The sequence below is a fragment of the Bubalus bubalis genome, chromosome 9 (genome assembly GCF_019923935.1).
Source record: "Bubalus bubalis isolate 160015118507 breed Murrah chromosome 9, NDDB_SH_1, whole genome shotgun sequence".
In the NCBI taxonomy this organism is placed as follows: Eukaryota; Metazoa; Chordata; class Mammalia; order Artiodactyla; family Bovidae; genus Bubalus; species Bubalus bubalis.
The window spans coordinates 15,525,543-15,538,947 of NC_059165.1; the positions used below are offsets into that span (position 1 = coordinate 15,525,543).

Genomic DNA, 13,405 nt, shown 5'->3' on the forward strand with positions numbered 1-13,405 from the left:
TAATTGGCTTATCTGGTTTCGTTTGTTTGTTTTTTTTTTTTTTTGGCTATTGAGTTATATGAGTTCTTCACATATTTTGGACACTAACCCTTTATCAGATATAGAACTTGCAAATATTTTCTCCCAGTCAGTAGGGTGCCTTTTCATTTTGCTGGAAAGACCCAAATTCTTAACCCACTATTGTGTAGAGTTGCCTCTGTTTCTCAAAAGTCTTGCCCCCAGAATAACACATAAGTGCTCGTTTCTATGCTACATAATTATCAAAGCATTTTTTTTTCCAAAGAAAAGAGATATTTTTGTTAGAAATTCTACCAGTTGTTAAAGATAATATAAATTTCTGTATCTCATCACAGCTAACATATCAACGTTCTAAATATTTTGCACATAATGGTTTTCACAATTATGCTTGAGAAATACAAGGCAGGATTCCCAAGTTTACTTCAGCAATTCACATCCAAAGTGAAAATAACTACATGACACTGTGTGAAGCTTGTTTTAAAAAAAGGTTTATTTGTTACAAAAGTGTTAAATACTAAAACTAAAAACATATAAATTCAGGTCAGGCTATATTAAAATACACACATACCCTTCTTTGCAAAATTTTTAAAGACAGAATTAAACATGATTTAAATTAAATAAAATACGCGAGGACGTTTTGTCTGATTAGCTGTATCAGTGTAGTGTACTTTTTAAAATTATAGTTGAGAAGTTCAGCTGTCCAGAAAGTCAAATTTACCTAATTCTTCAGTTTTCTGCTTTGACCCAACAGGAAACCACCATGCTGGATTAGACAGGGTGAATTTCTGTTAGGTTTCCAAAACCTTTGACATTATACGCCTACTCTGCTACAATAATGAACACAGAGTAGTCAGAAGTATATAAAGGGTTATATAAGGTGAAAATCTGGCCCAGAAAGAAAAGGCCTTAGTTATATTGATACTACACAGTATCTTCTCTAAATAAAATGACTGATAAATATATTGAAGCAGAGATCAGCACAAAGCATACATTCATCTAGAAATAATCTTTCAATTAGAAAAACTCTAAAAGAGCACTCATTTTCCAAGATAGTTTGTAAGTGTTTTTGTTTTTTTTTTTTTAAAAAAAACCTCTTGTTATTTTAAATCGAGTTAATCTAAAGGTACTGAAGAGTCTAGGTTTAAAGACTGACTTGATTGCTGCTCTGACTAGCGCAGAGGAGCTGGGACACGTGTGTGTTTGAGTCACTCGTAGGTGGCAAAGAACTTTCACATCAGAACTACGTGCTCAACCACCAGAGCAGCAGCTCCCAAACCCAGCTTCCACGCAGGTCCAACAACCTAGAAACTATCTATAGTCTACTGACGTGTTAAAGAGTATTTTCAAGGAAATATTTCACTTTAGCACTTCTATTTTTCAGTTTCCTAGATTAAAAGTTACTTAGACATAATGCTGTAATTAATGTAGGGGTAAAGATATGCTTATGAAAAGCAAAAGGCTATCATTACATTTTAAAAGGCCTTAAATGTGAATGGATTACTAAAAATCTACTTCTGTATTTATTCTTTACAATGCTAATCCTTGTCAAGTGCGGGAGTTGACTAATTCAAATGAATTAAATACAAAAACTAAAAATGCATTCCAGTAATCTTTATCAACACAATCCAATTAAAAACAGGTTTCTTGTAAGATATTTGTAGGGGATTTTTTTACTGTTTTATTCTGACGGTGTTGGCAAACATTCAAGAACTAACTATATAGTATTGTGTCTAATCTATGGCATAAAACTGTTTAAACAAACCTTAGAATAGGTGGGCAAAAAGTATGTGTATTCTAAAGTCACTGGAAATTAAAATAAAAATATATTCCAATACTTTATTACAGATGAAAAGGATGCTAACAATAAATAGTAATCTGGTTTTCCATCTCTCAGCTTGCAAGCTTCTGATGTAATTGTTTCTGCTGACATGTGATTTAAAAGAAACTATAATTCTGTCCTCTATCTTAGTACCTTTTTCTTTCCATGCAACAAGTCTTGATTTATAATCCTTTCTTTGAACTTACAAGATAAAATCCTGAAGGACAAGATTCATGTTATTCTTCATTAAATACCCTTTCGGTCCACAGAGAGAATTCACACAGTTCAAGCCACTGACGTCTTAATGTAAGTAAATACACTAAAAGAAAGAAAACTCTTGGGCCTTTGATTGCAAATTCTCTAGAAAGCATCTTTTCCTACAAGCATTTTCATAAATGCATATTAAAGTCACACCAGCCAGTCACTTGTACCAACATCCTGGTCTTAGGGAATGATCAGGAAAGTATTTATCTGTGTGGAGCCAGGACTCTGAATGTCTCAAAGTGAAGCCAACGTGACGCATTTCTCACTTGCCAGTTGAGGTGGCAGAGGAGAGAGGCCCTGGGTGGCACAGACTTCCCGGTGGGGGAAACCCCATGTGATCTCTTTCCTCAACAAGCTTCCTTCTCTTTGCTTGATGTCAGTGCCTCTTTTCTGCTTTCAGAGAAGATAATGTTCTGAGCAAGACAACATACCCTGCAAGGAGATATGCATAATCTGCCAGTACAGAGTGATAATGCAGGGCCCTCCTTCAAACACATGAATTTTAAGACGGCGATCACAGGGTAGTGGACCAAGCATGGTGCCATTCTAAGCAGGGGGCCCTGTGTGAGCATACAGGCTACACGGCCACAAAGCCAGCCCTATACAGACTTCCTGGCTAATAAGAATCATGGAAGAGAAGCAAGGTGGATCAGGTGGGTTGTTCAGATAAAAAACAGATTTTTTTTTTCATTATGGTTTGAACATTGTCACTTGATTTGGAATGAGGTGGCATTTCACATTTAAAATCCCAGGAAAATTTCTAAGATCTCAGTCTGATCAGTCTTCTAGATTTCTCATTATAAGAAACAGTCATACTGGGTCTTTAAATGGCCCTTATTTTAATAAAGCAATTAATCAGATGATGAAATTTCTGCATTAATACTACATGATTTTTAAAAAATTTGAACATTTCTTAAATGGAAGGGGTATTCATATCACTAAACCAGTAAGGAATCTTGAAGGGAAAAGTAGCTGTACACAGCTTTATATGCTAGGGTGAAGTCTTCATTTTAACCTTCAGTATACTTTGTTCCCTTTTAAGATCACAATAGTAGTTTTTTTCAACAAGATCTAATAAGCACAGTAAGCTGAATGGTGATGTTTTTAAACTCCCATATTGGTTTCGGTCGCAAGAATTCTCCTGGAATCCAAAAGTACCCCATTCTTCATAATAACAAGAAAAAAAAATGCATGTATATAAAAACTCCAGGTCACATTACTAAGCAACGACACTTCCGGGAGTGAATATACTTCCTGTACTCCGCAAGCTGCTTCAAGTACATAGTCGATGGCCATCTGTGCTTTTCAACAAAACTGCGTTCTTCCACTAAAAGTTTTAGAAAGAGAGTATTAATTGAATATATTTTATTTGGGATCAACTTTCAATATTAAGTATTGGTTTCCTGTGCAACAGATGAGATCCACGCTCTGCTGTACACTTCCTCCCCTCCTCTCAGTCATCAGGATTCACGCTACTCTGTGATTTACAATTATATACATCATGTCACTGATTCATCAAGTAGTATTTGATTATGTCCTTTTTTTTTTCTTTCCCTCAAGTAAGACTTCTTTTTCCCGGAGATAAAGACTTTGTGTTTTTCATTTAGTTTTCTTTGTCGCTAACTCAACCTTCCAAACTCTAAAGTCCTCTCAATTCTTTTCCCCTCTGCTCCTAGACTTCAAGTCTTTCACTCTGCTTTCTCTAGTTTTGGTGAAGCACAACTTTTATTAGCTTCCTGAAAGGGGGGCAAGCATAAAAAGTATTTTTGAGACCTTGTTTGTGATGAAGCATCTTACACTCAACAGATCATTTGGTCTGGTATGGAATCTTCCCTCAGTAAGTTGAAGACAGTACTCCATTGCTTCCTAGTTTTCAGGGTTGTTAAGAACTCTACTACCATGCAGATTCACAGTCATTGATAAGTCATCTGTGGGTTTTTTTATTCTATGAACATTTAGATTTTCCTATTTATAAGTCGGTGTTCCTGCACAGCCCAATGATGGACCTTGTTCATTCATTAAGCTGAGCACTTAGCGGAGCCTTTTAATATGCTGACTCAGTTTCTTCAGTACTGGGGTATCTTAGTCTATTATGTCTTTGATAATTTCCTCCTCAGTGTTTTTTTCTTTCTTCCTGTATTAACTTCTATCACCCAGATACTTCACTCCTGCATTGAGCCTCCGACTTTTTTTTTTTTAACCCCTTTTTCTCCTGTCTCTTTTTGTCCTACTTTCTAGGAGATTTCCTTACCTTGACCTTTCTACTCGTTTATTTATTTAGTTGTTTGGTTGTTCTCTTATGGGTTTTTTTTTGTTTTTTTTTTGTTTTTGTTATCCTATTCTAATTTTCAAGAGCAACTTCTTGCTCTTTTATCGTTTTCTTTAATTATGCTAAAATACATGTAACATAAAACTTACCACCTTAACTATTTTAAAGTGTACAGTTCAGTTGTGTTATGTACATTCACATTGTTGTCAACCAATCTCCAGAACTCTTTTCATCCTGCAAAACTAAAACTCTACACCCATCAAACATCAACTCCTTGTCCCCCCTTCCCTACATCCCAGCAACCATTATTCTACACTCAGTCTCTACGAATGCTGTTTCTCTTTTATAACATTCTATCTTTGTTTTACAAACATGTATCTCTTATTCTTTGCAGATATTAATTATAGGGTTTTTTTTTTTTTTAAGATTTCCTTCTACTCTTTGTTCCTATAAATTCCTTCTCTTCCATTTTTCTCCATTTTGTTTTGGTATTCATCTTTCCCACTGGACGACAGAGGATAAGATGGCTGGATGGCATCACTGACTCAATGGATGTGAGTCTGGGTGAACTCCGGGAGTTGGTGACGGACAAGGAGGCCTGGTGTGCTGCGATTCATGGGGTCGCAAAGAGTCGGACACGACTGAGCGACTGAACTGAACTGAGTGCCTCAAATATCAGTTGATCCTCAGTTAACTTCTTCATATTTAAAAGTGAAATGCTAGAAAGCTGTTTGGAAGTCTGTGGGGCATGGGCAGGACTTGCTGACTGGCGAAGAGTCGAGGTGGGAGTCAGTACCTGGCTGCCCAAACTCTAGAACCTGAGACGGGAGGAGGCTGAACTACTGCCTGATGTGTGCACTTGCACGCGATCCCTGTTTTCAGTCCAGCTCCTTGCCCCAGTCTCAGCTACACTCTGAGTTTACGATTCTCTAGCTTTTTTGGTTTTAACTTTTCCAGGAATAAACCCCCGATTCTTGTGATGACGAGGGAGTAGTTCCCTGCCTGGGTGGGACAGAGCATAGCAAAAGCATTCAGCTAGCTCTGCAGCTTTCAGCCCCACGTCTCATTCTGCTTTCTGAAATACCAGGTCTCGCAAATTTTTAAGGCTTTACAGTATTCTGCTGGCTGGATCAGCTTGTTTCTCGTCAGTATTCCCTTCTGTGGGCATTTAGGTTTCCTTCTGATAAGCCAGTTTCCACTTCTCCATCTACTGTTTGACCCCATCTATTACAATTTGGATTAGCAAGGTCCTGATCCAGGCTGCGGGGCCTAGCTGCTCAGGGAAATTAATTTACATTTCAATAGGAAGCAAAGGTGATATAAGACTGCTGCCTCAGTTAACATTAAAGAAAAGAGAGAGAAAAAATTTATCGTAGATGAGCTCTGGTAGCCAGCAAAAATCAAAACAAGATCAAAAAACCTGTTATAATATATAACATAATACTGAGATAAATTAAACAGAATAATGAATCCATAAGTGCCAAGGGTAACATATTCCTGTGCATTGCTGTTTGCTTTCCTACAAATCTGGTACATAAAACACACCTAGTATTTAATGAGCTCTTTCACTGAGTTATGATGTATCGGCGGCAGCATTAACATAAGATCTTTTCCAGTCTCACTTTTCAATTTCTAAACACCTCTAATGAAGAAAAATTCCCAGGTAAGGGAAAACATTTCTTATAATTCCAATAATAATCTGATAATTTTTGAGGCTGAAAATGAGCCACTCTTTAAGTAAGCTGTAAAGGGACTGTGACGTGAAGCCTTTCAATTTCAAGGGACCATGTGAAGTAGGCCAAGAGTCAGGCATCTGGAAAGAGAGGAGACTGTGGCTCTGTGTCGGATACACGTGCAGTCATGCTCCATTTTGGGGTGTGGCCAGCTCGGAAGACGGGCCCAGAAGCACCAGATCTTCCAACTTTTCAAAAGAAGCCAGAAATTTCAATTCTTAAAATGTGACACATTACAGTGTGTTTTCTGGTGTTTTACTATACAGCAGGTTTTCTTACAATTAAGAACTATATTCTTATTTTCTAAAATAATTGCTAAATCTATTGATAAATAAATGAACACTCAAGTCTAAAAAAAAATAATAAATGTTGACACTAAAAGAAGTTATAATACCATCTGGTAGAAATAAGATCCTTGGGCAAGTTATATTCAACCCACAGACTTGTCAATTTGTGACTGCTGATATAGGCCATCAAATTCTCCCTTATACACAGGGGCTTTTTTTTTTTTTTTCTCTGCCCAAGAGGACATATCACAACAGGTCCTAGATGTGAACAGGCACCACTGAATCAGAGCACTCAGGATACTATTTTTATTTCCATCAAAGGAACATTAGACAGTCACTGACATAGTCTTGTGTTCTTACCCTGCCTTCTCAAATTACACCATGGAATCCTGCTTCTCACTATGCCAGGTGGTCATAACATGCTTAATAGGCAGTTGTATAAATAATAAAATAGAATAAAAATGAATAACTCAAAGGACTCAGAGAACATCTTTCTCCCTAGGTTGCAATGGTACTCCATGGGTATCCTGTTCGTGCATGCTCAGTCGCTCAGTCACGTCTAACTCTTTGTGACCCATGGACTGTAGCTTGCCAGGCTCCTCTGGCCATGGGATTCTCCAGGCAAGAATACCGGAGTGGGTTGCCATGCCCTCCTCCCGGGGATCTTCCCGACCCAGGGATTGAACCCACGTCTCTTATTAAGCCTCTTGCTTTGGCAGGCATGTTCTTTACTGCCAGCGCCACCTAGGAAGCACACGTGTATCATACCTTACGCAGAACAGTAATCGGAAAATCATCTTGTCTTTCACGAATGAAGTTGACTTAAGGTGACTTATAGGTGGCCCGAAAATCAAAATGTCCATTTATTTCATTTTTAATTGCCTGATTAAAGAATAACTGTATAAGAATGCCCCCTACTAACAGCAAGGGGATGTATGCCAGATGTTTAAGAATGAACTCTAGTTCTTACACAAAATAAACAACAAATATCTATTGTTCCTGCTATGATGTGTTATGTTCCTCTCCTGCACTGTTAAGATTCTATGGAAAGAGGCTCCCAACAGGCATCCAGTGTGTGCTGACTGGCTGAATACATCTGCCCAAAACCGACTGTGTGTTTCTTGGTTTCCCTAACTATGCAATAAATAGGTGAATGAAAACAAGAGAGGTGGACATCTAGCATGAGATTCTCTTTTACAAGCCAATTTTTACATATAATTCCAAGATTTCCACAGGTAAAAGGGAAGTACTCTGGATGAAGGTGGCTGGCAGGAGTTCAACAACAAGCTCTGGCCCCTACCCCTCCCTCCTCTCTGCTGCCCACCCCACTCCCGCCCACCTCGCAAGACCTTTGGCCATTGCCAGGGAGATTTCTCTGCTTAGCATCTCAAACTACTTGATTGGGAGATCTTTACCTTCTCCTTTTTATCAATAACTTGATTGTTCCTTGACTCTTTTCTAGGCAATAACATGAGCGAACCACTGTATTTAAACTGACTACCCTGATGACTCTTCTATTTTCATTTCTTTCATCTTATGCAGCACTCAGAAGCTCACCGTTTGACTGGTTTTAATCTCTATAATTTACCTTAAAAGATCACATTAAGTATACTCTTTGCTCAGTAAACTTTGCAACGCTCTTTGATCAATAAAAAAATTATTATTGCCAAGTAATATGATGGACGTATACAGAGACAGGAGATAACCAGTACAAGTCAGGATAAATTTTTCTTTATAAGAAGAGAATTTAAAAAGCTGAACTATTTAAATGTCGTTTCTGACTTAGATGGTTAAAACCAAATCTCATTTATCACAACCAAATACCATGTGAGGCCACTTTATCTAATTCACAAAAAAATGCACTTAAAAATGGATGGGAGCTATGAAACCAGCATTAGAAAGTGTCTTGTGTTCTTACGAAAACAGGTATTATAAGAATCCTCATTACCACACTGCATATTTAAAAGGAATGTCTCACACTGACTTATTTTTTTAAAAATTCTATTCCTACAAATGATGTCTCAAATCTAAGAAAAAGAGTATCATTTTCCCCAAAAAACATTAATTAGCGATCTACCTGAAAGATCCTGAAATTCAGGCTTTTGACTGAAGATGAGGTAGTTAGTGGCGATGAAATGGAGCAGCCAGGTTGAGAGGCAATCAGAGTGGTGAAACTGCAAGAAAAATGGAAAGTGAAACAATATTGTACATAATGACCATCAACATGATGATGCGATCGAGGGAATGGTCCAGGAGAACTCACAGAGGGCCCATTTCCATGTTTAATGTGTCTGGACACGATGCAACCTGCAGCCCACTCTGACAGCAGGCAGGAAAAGGGAGCCTTACTAACAAGTCATAATAAAATCACATCAATGAAGAAACCAAATCGAATGAAGAAACAGTTATGGTGGCCACAGGAGCTTAAAGGCTTTTAAGCAGATGCATGACTACATCTGTGGGTAAAAAAGTCTGCTGGAGATTCTTGAGGATTTTCATTTAAGCTTTTCATCTGAGGTCATGGCCTTCACGAACTACACTTATATCTGTGTGGCAGAGAGGTGATTAGGGTTAATAAAGGTATACTCTTGGCCATATCTCAACAAATTCACCTGGAGAGAAAACCAAAGAATATTCTGAGGAGGGAATGTCATCAATCTAAGGGTATTGGTTTTAACATGTAAGTGTTTCTGTGAGGTTATGGATGAATAGCTGCTTATAACTGGCATGTATGTTGCACTGAGCAGGATTTCCAGCACATTTATCATCCTGAGTTCCAAAAGTTAATAAAAGGGAAACTCAGAAACTTGGCCATGACATCACCACGTTGGTGCCAACCCGGTGACACCTCCAACCCATGACTAATCCATCCAACCACGCAATTCGGATTACAGTAATTTGCTGCAGGCAACTTTGGAACACGAGGCTAGTTCTTTCAATGTTACTGTGGTAAAATATACGTCACATGAAACTTACCATTTTAACCGCCTTTAAGTGTACAATTTGTTGGCATTAAGTATATTCACATCATTGTGCAACCATCACCACTGTCCACTCTCAGAAATTTTTTATCATCCCAAATGGAAACTCTGTACTCATTAAACAATAACTCCCCTTTTGTCCTACCCCCAGTCTCTGGCAACCACTGTTCCATTTTCTATGAGTTTGGCTATTCCAGGTAGCTCATATAGGTTATACAAAGTTATGTACTGTTTGTCTTTTTTCTGACTGATTTATTCTACTTTATTCTATAAGATCCCTGAGGTTCATCCATGTGGCAGCACGCATTAAAACTTCATTACTTTTTAAGGAACAAAACTGGGTCATTGGCAGTGATATGGATGAATCTAGTCTGTCATACAGAGTGAAGTGAAGTTAGAGAAAAAAATCAAAGATCATATATTAATGCATATATATGGAATCTAGAAAAATGGTACTGATGAAGCTATTTGCAGGGTAGGAATAAAGATGCAGATGTAGAGAACAGATGTGGACACATGGGGGAAGAGAAGGTTGAGATGAATAGGGAGATTAGGACTGACATATACACACCACCATGTGTAAAATAGATAGCTGGTGGGAAGCTGCTGTATACCACAGGAAGCTCAGCTTGGTGCTCTGTGATGACCTAGGTGCTCTGGGATGGGGTGTGGGGGATGAAGGCTCAAGAGGGAAAGGGATATATATATCCATATAGCTGATTCACACTGTTGCGCAGCAGAAACTAACACGACACTGTAAAGCGACTATACTCCAATTAAAACACACACACACACACACACACACACACACACACACACACATGGGTTTCCCAGGAGGCACTACTGGCCTGCCAATGCAGGAGATGCAAGAGACCCGGGTTTGATTCCTGGGTTGGGAAGATCCCCCGGAGGAGGAAATGGCAACCCACTCCAGTGTTCTTGCCTGGAAGATTCCATCGACAGAGGAGCCTGGTGGGCTACAGTCCATGGGGTCGCAAAGAGTCAAACATGACTGAGCGGCTGAACACACACACACACACACACATCACAATATATACACAAACTTTGTTCCTTTTTAAGGCCAAGTAATATTTCACTGCATATATCGTATCTGTTTAATTCACTCATCTGTTGATAAACATTTAGGTTGTTTCTACCTTTAGGCTAAATATATTAATAGATCTCTTAAGTGAAAGTCGCTGTCGTATCCAACTCTTTGCGACCCTATGGACTGTAATCCATTGAATTCTCAAGGCCAGAATACTGGTGTGGGTAGTCATTCCCTTCTCCAGGGGATGGTCTCAACCCAGGGATCGAACCCAGGTCTCCCACATTGCAGGCAGATTCTTTACCAGCTGAGCCACCAGGGAAGCCCAAGAATACTGGAGTGGGTAGCCTATCCCTTCTCCAGGGTATCTTCCCAACCCAGGAATCAAACTGGGGTCTCTTGCATTGCAGGTGGATTCTTTACCAATTGAGCTATCAGGAAAGCCCTAGCTCTCTTAGAGAGAAGAGAATGACTACCCACTCCAGTATTCTTGTTATACTCAAAAATAGTATATAAGCAAGAATACTGGAGTGCATAGCCATTCTCTTCTCTAGGAGATCTTCCCAACCCAGGGATCAAACTTGGGTCTCCTGCATTGCAGGCAGAGTCTTTTTTTTTCTTTCCTTTTCTTTTTTAATATAAATTTATTTACTTTAATTGGAGGCTAATTACTTTACAATATTGTATTGGTCTTGCCATACATCAACAGACTCTTTACCATCTGAGCTGTCAGGAAAGCGCATGTAAGCAATAAGTAAAACTACATTGAAAACAGATTTGTAATCTCAAATCTTAAAGAAGAAACTCAAGTATCACTCTTTTTAAGTCATAATGTGGGAATATTTTAGGAGAAGGCAATGGCAACCCACTCCAGTACTCTTGCCTGGAAAATTCCATGGACGGAGGAGCCGGGTAGGCTGCAGTCCATGGGGTCGCACAGAGTCGGACACGACTGAAGCGACTTAGCAGTAGCAGTAGCAGTGGGAATATTTTAATATGTAAATTCAAATGTCCTTCTGATTTTAATTATGTTGGCGTTGTTCCTTTGCTAAGTTGAGTCCAAATCTTTACGACCCCATGGACTATAGCCTGCTAGGCTCCTCTACCCATGGGATTTTCCAAGCAAGAATATTGCAATGAGTTGCCATTTTCTCCTCCAGGAGATCTTCCTGACCCAGAGATTGAATCCATGTTTCCTGCATTGACAGGTGGAATCTTTACCTCGGAGCCACCAAGGAAGCCCTGATTTTAATTATAGAAAATTGGAATTTTTGAATTGTAAGAGACTTTATAGTTCCTTTAATACTATATCACATTTTAACAATCTTTTTTTACTTTATGTTTTCGCTGATTAGAATACTGCCTACAGGCTGTGACTTCAAGAGAGAGGGAGATCACAGAAATGAATAGCCGGCTATTAAAAACATGGTTCAAGGGCAGAATTTTATTTTTGAATAAGATTTAAGATTTTATAATTATGGGCTCTTGGCAAGAAATGAAATGTATCCCACTGGAAAAACTACATTTGGGGAAGAATATGTGCTGACTCGAGAGGACAGTTTAAACTGAAATAAATAATGGAATTTTTAAAGACATTTAAAAAAATACCATAAAGCAAATGCTACAGCATTTAACAGCCCTGTGAAGAATAGTAACGATGGAGAAAGTATCCCCCCCAAAAAAACCTCACAAGGAAACCGTCAGAAACAAAAATGGTGGCTTAAAGAAGCCAAGTATCAATGCACAGATTACAAGAAGTTGAACTTAACACTTTAATATGAGAGTAAATAGGACTTCAGAGGAATCACCAAAGTCTGCCAAGATAAGGTTTAAAGGAGACGAGGAATAGGGCATTTCTACCTTGATCCAAAGGAACTGATCTGATTAAGGGGGGGCAGAAAGCCTTTGTTGCATGTTAAGATTCCAACCTGACGGAAATATATGAATCTGAAGGTAGAATCATGGTAAAGAACTGAGAGAGGTTAGAGGAAAGTTCCAGCAGAAGTGAGACAGAGAACACCAAATCTTCTTATCTGTACTAAAACTGTGGATGATGTGGGACTTCCCTGGCGGTCCACTGGCTAAGACTCCACGTTCCCAATACATGGGGCCTGGATTCAATCCCTGGTCAGAGAACTAGACCCGACAAGCTGCAGCTAAGACCCGACGCAGCCAGAATAAATAAATATGTCTTAAAAAATAAGTAATCATCTCCTGCCTAAAACTCTTTGTGACCCCTTTCTCTATTAAAATTGTTTTAAAAGTATGAATGATGTTTTCCTGATATACAATACAAAACAGGCAGAGATGATAGAGGGATTGGAAATTTCAATTATTCAGAGAGCCACTAGAAGTCTAATTGTGCCAAAAGACAGAAGTCAAAGACGCAATGAGGGAAAGGTCAAAGTCTGACCAACAGATGAACTTGCTGGCAAAGCTGAACCTCAACCTAGGAACTTCAAAGAGAACTGGGAAGAAAACTGATCCTTTTTCTGATTCATATTGGCAAATTAGGGACTGCCAGGAACAGACTAAAGGAAAACGAGCGAAAGCAGGCTTAATGCTAGCAAACAGAAAAATCTTCAGAAACAGTAAAATTCAAGCAGAGTTGGTGTCTTAGACTTTAAAAATTCAAGGGGAAAAATAAGAATACTACTCACACAGTCAGAAACTGCACATTCAGGGAAAATAGGTCAGGAAGAATTTCTGACAATACAATCATAAATGATTCTCATGAGGAACCGTGTGTGTGTGGGGGGGGTGTGTGTGTGTTGGGGAGGGGCACTTAAAGAAATCAATGCAACCAAGCAGAAAGTTCTCTTATGCATGAACTATGTAAAAGGATACTACAAGATAAGGAAAACAAAGCTTGTGCACATTTTTTTTTAAAGTATGAAAGACTTGTTAGAATGCATGAAAATGATACATCAAAAATGAATGTGAAAATGCTAGAAAGAATAAAAAAGAATTTTTAACCTAAATCTAG

At 38.6% G+C, this 13,405-nt stretch overlaps 1 protein-coding gene across 1 annotated transcript in view; it reads right to left on the reverse strand.

Moving 5' to 3' along the window:
• Positions 1–490: 490 nt before the first annotated feature.
• Positions 491–13,405, reverse strand: part of RHOBTB3 (Rho related BTB domain containing 3) — a 58,223-nt gene continuing 45,308 nt past the window's right edge. The window contains exons 11-12 of the mRNA XM_006047510.4: positions 8,468–8,564; positions 491–3,428 (exon numbers count right to left, since the gene is read on the reverse strand). Coding sequence (XP_006047572.2) covers positions 3,313–3,428; positions 8,468–8,564 — 213 coding nt within the window. The 3' untranslated portion in view covers positions 491–3,312. The remainder of the gene's footprint in view (positions 3,429–8,467; positions 8,565–13,405) is intronic.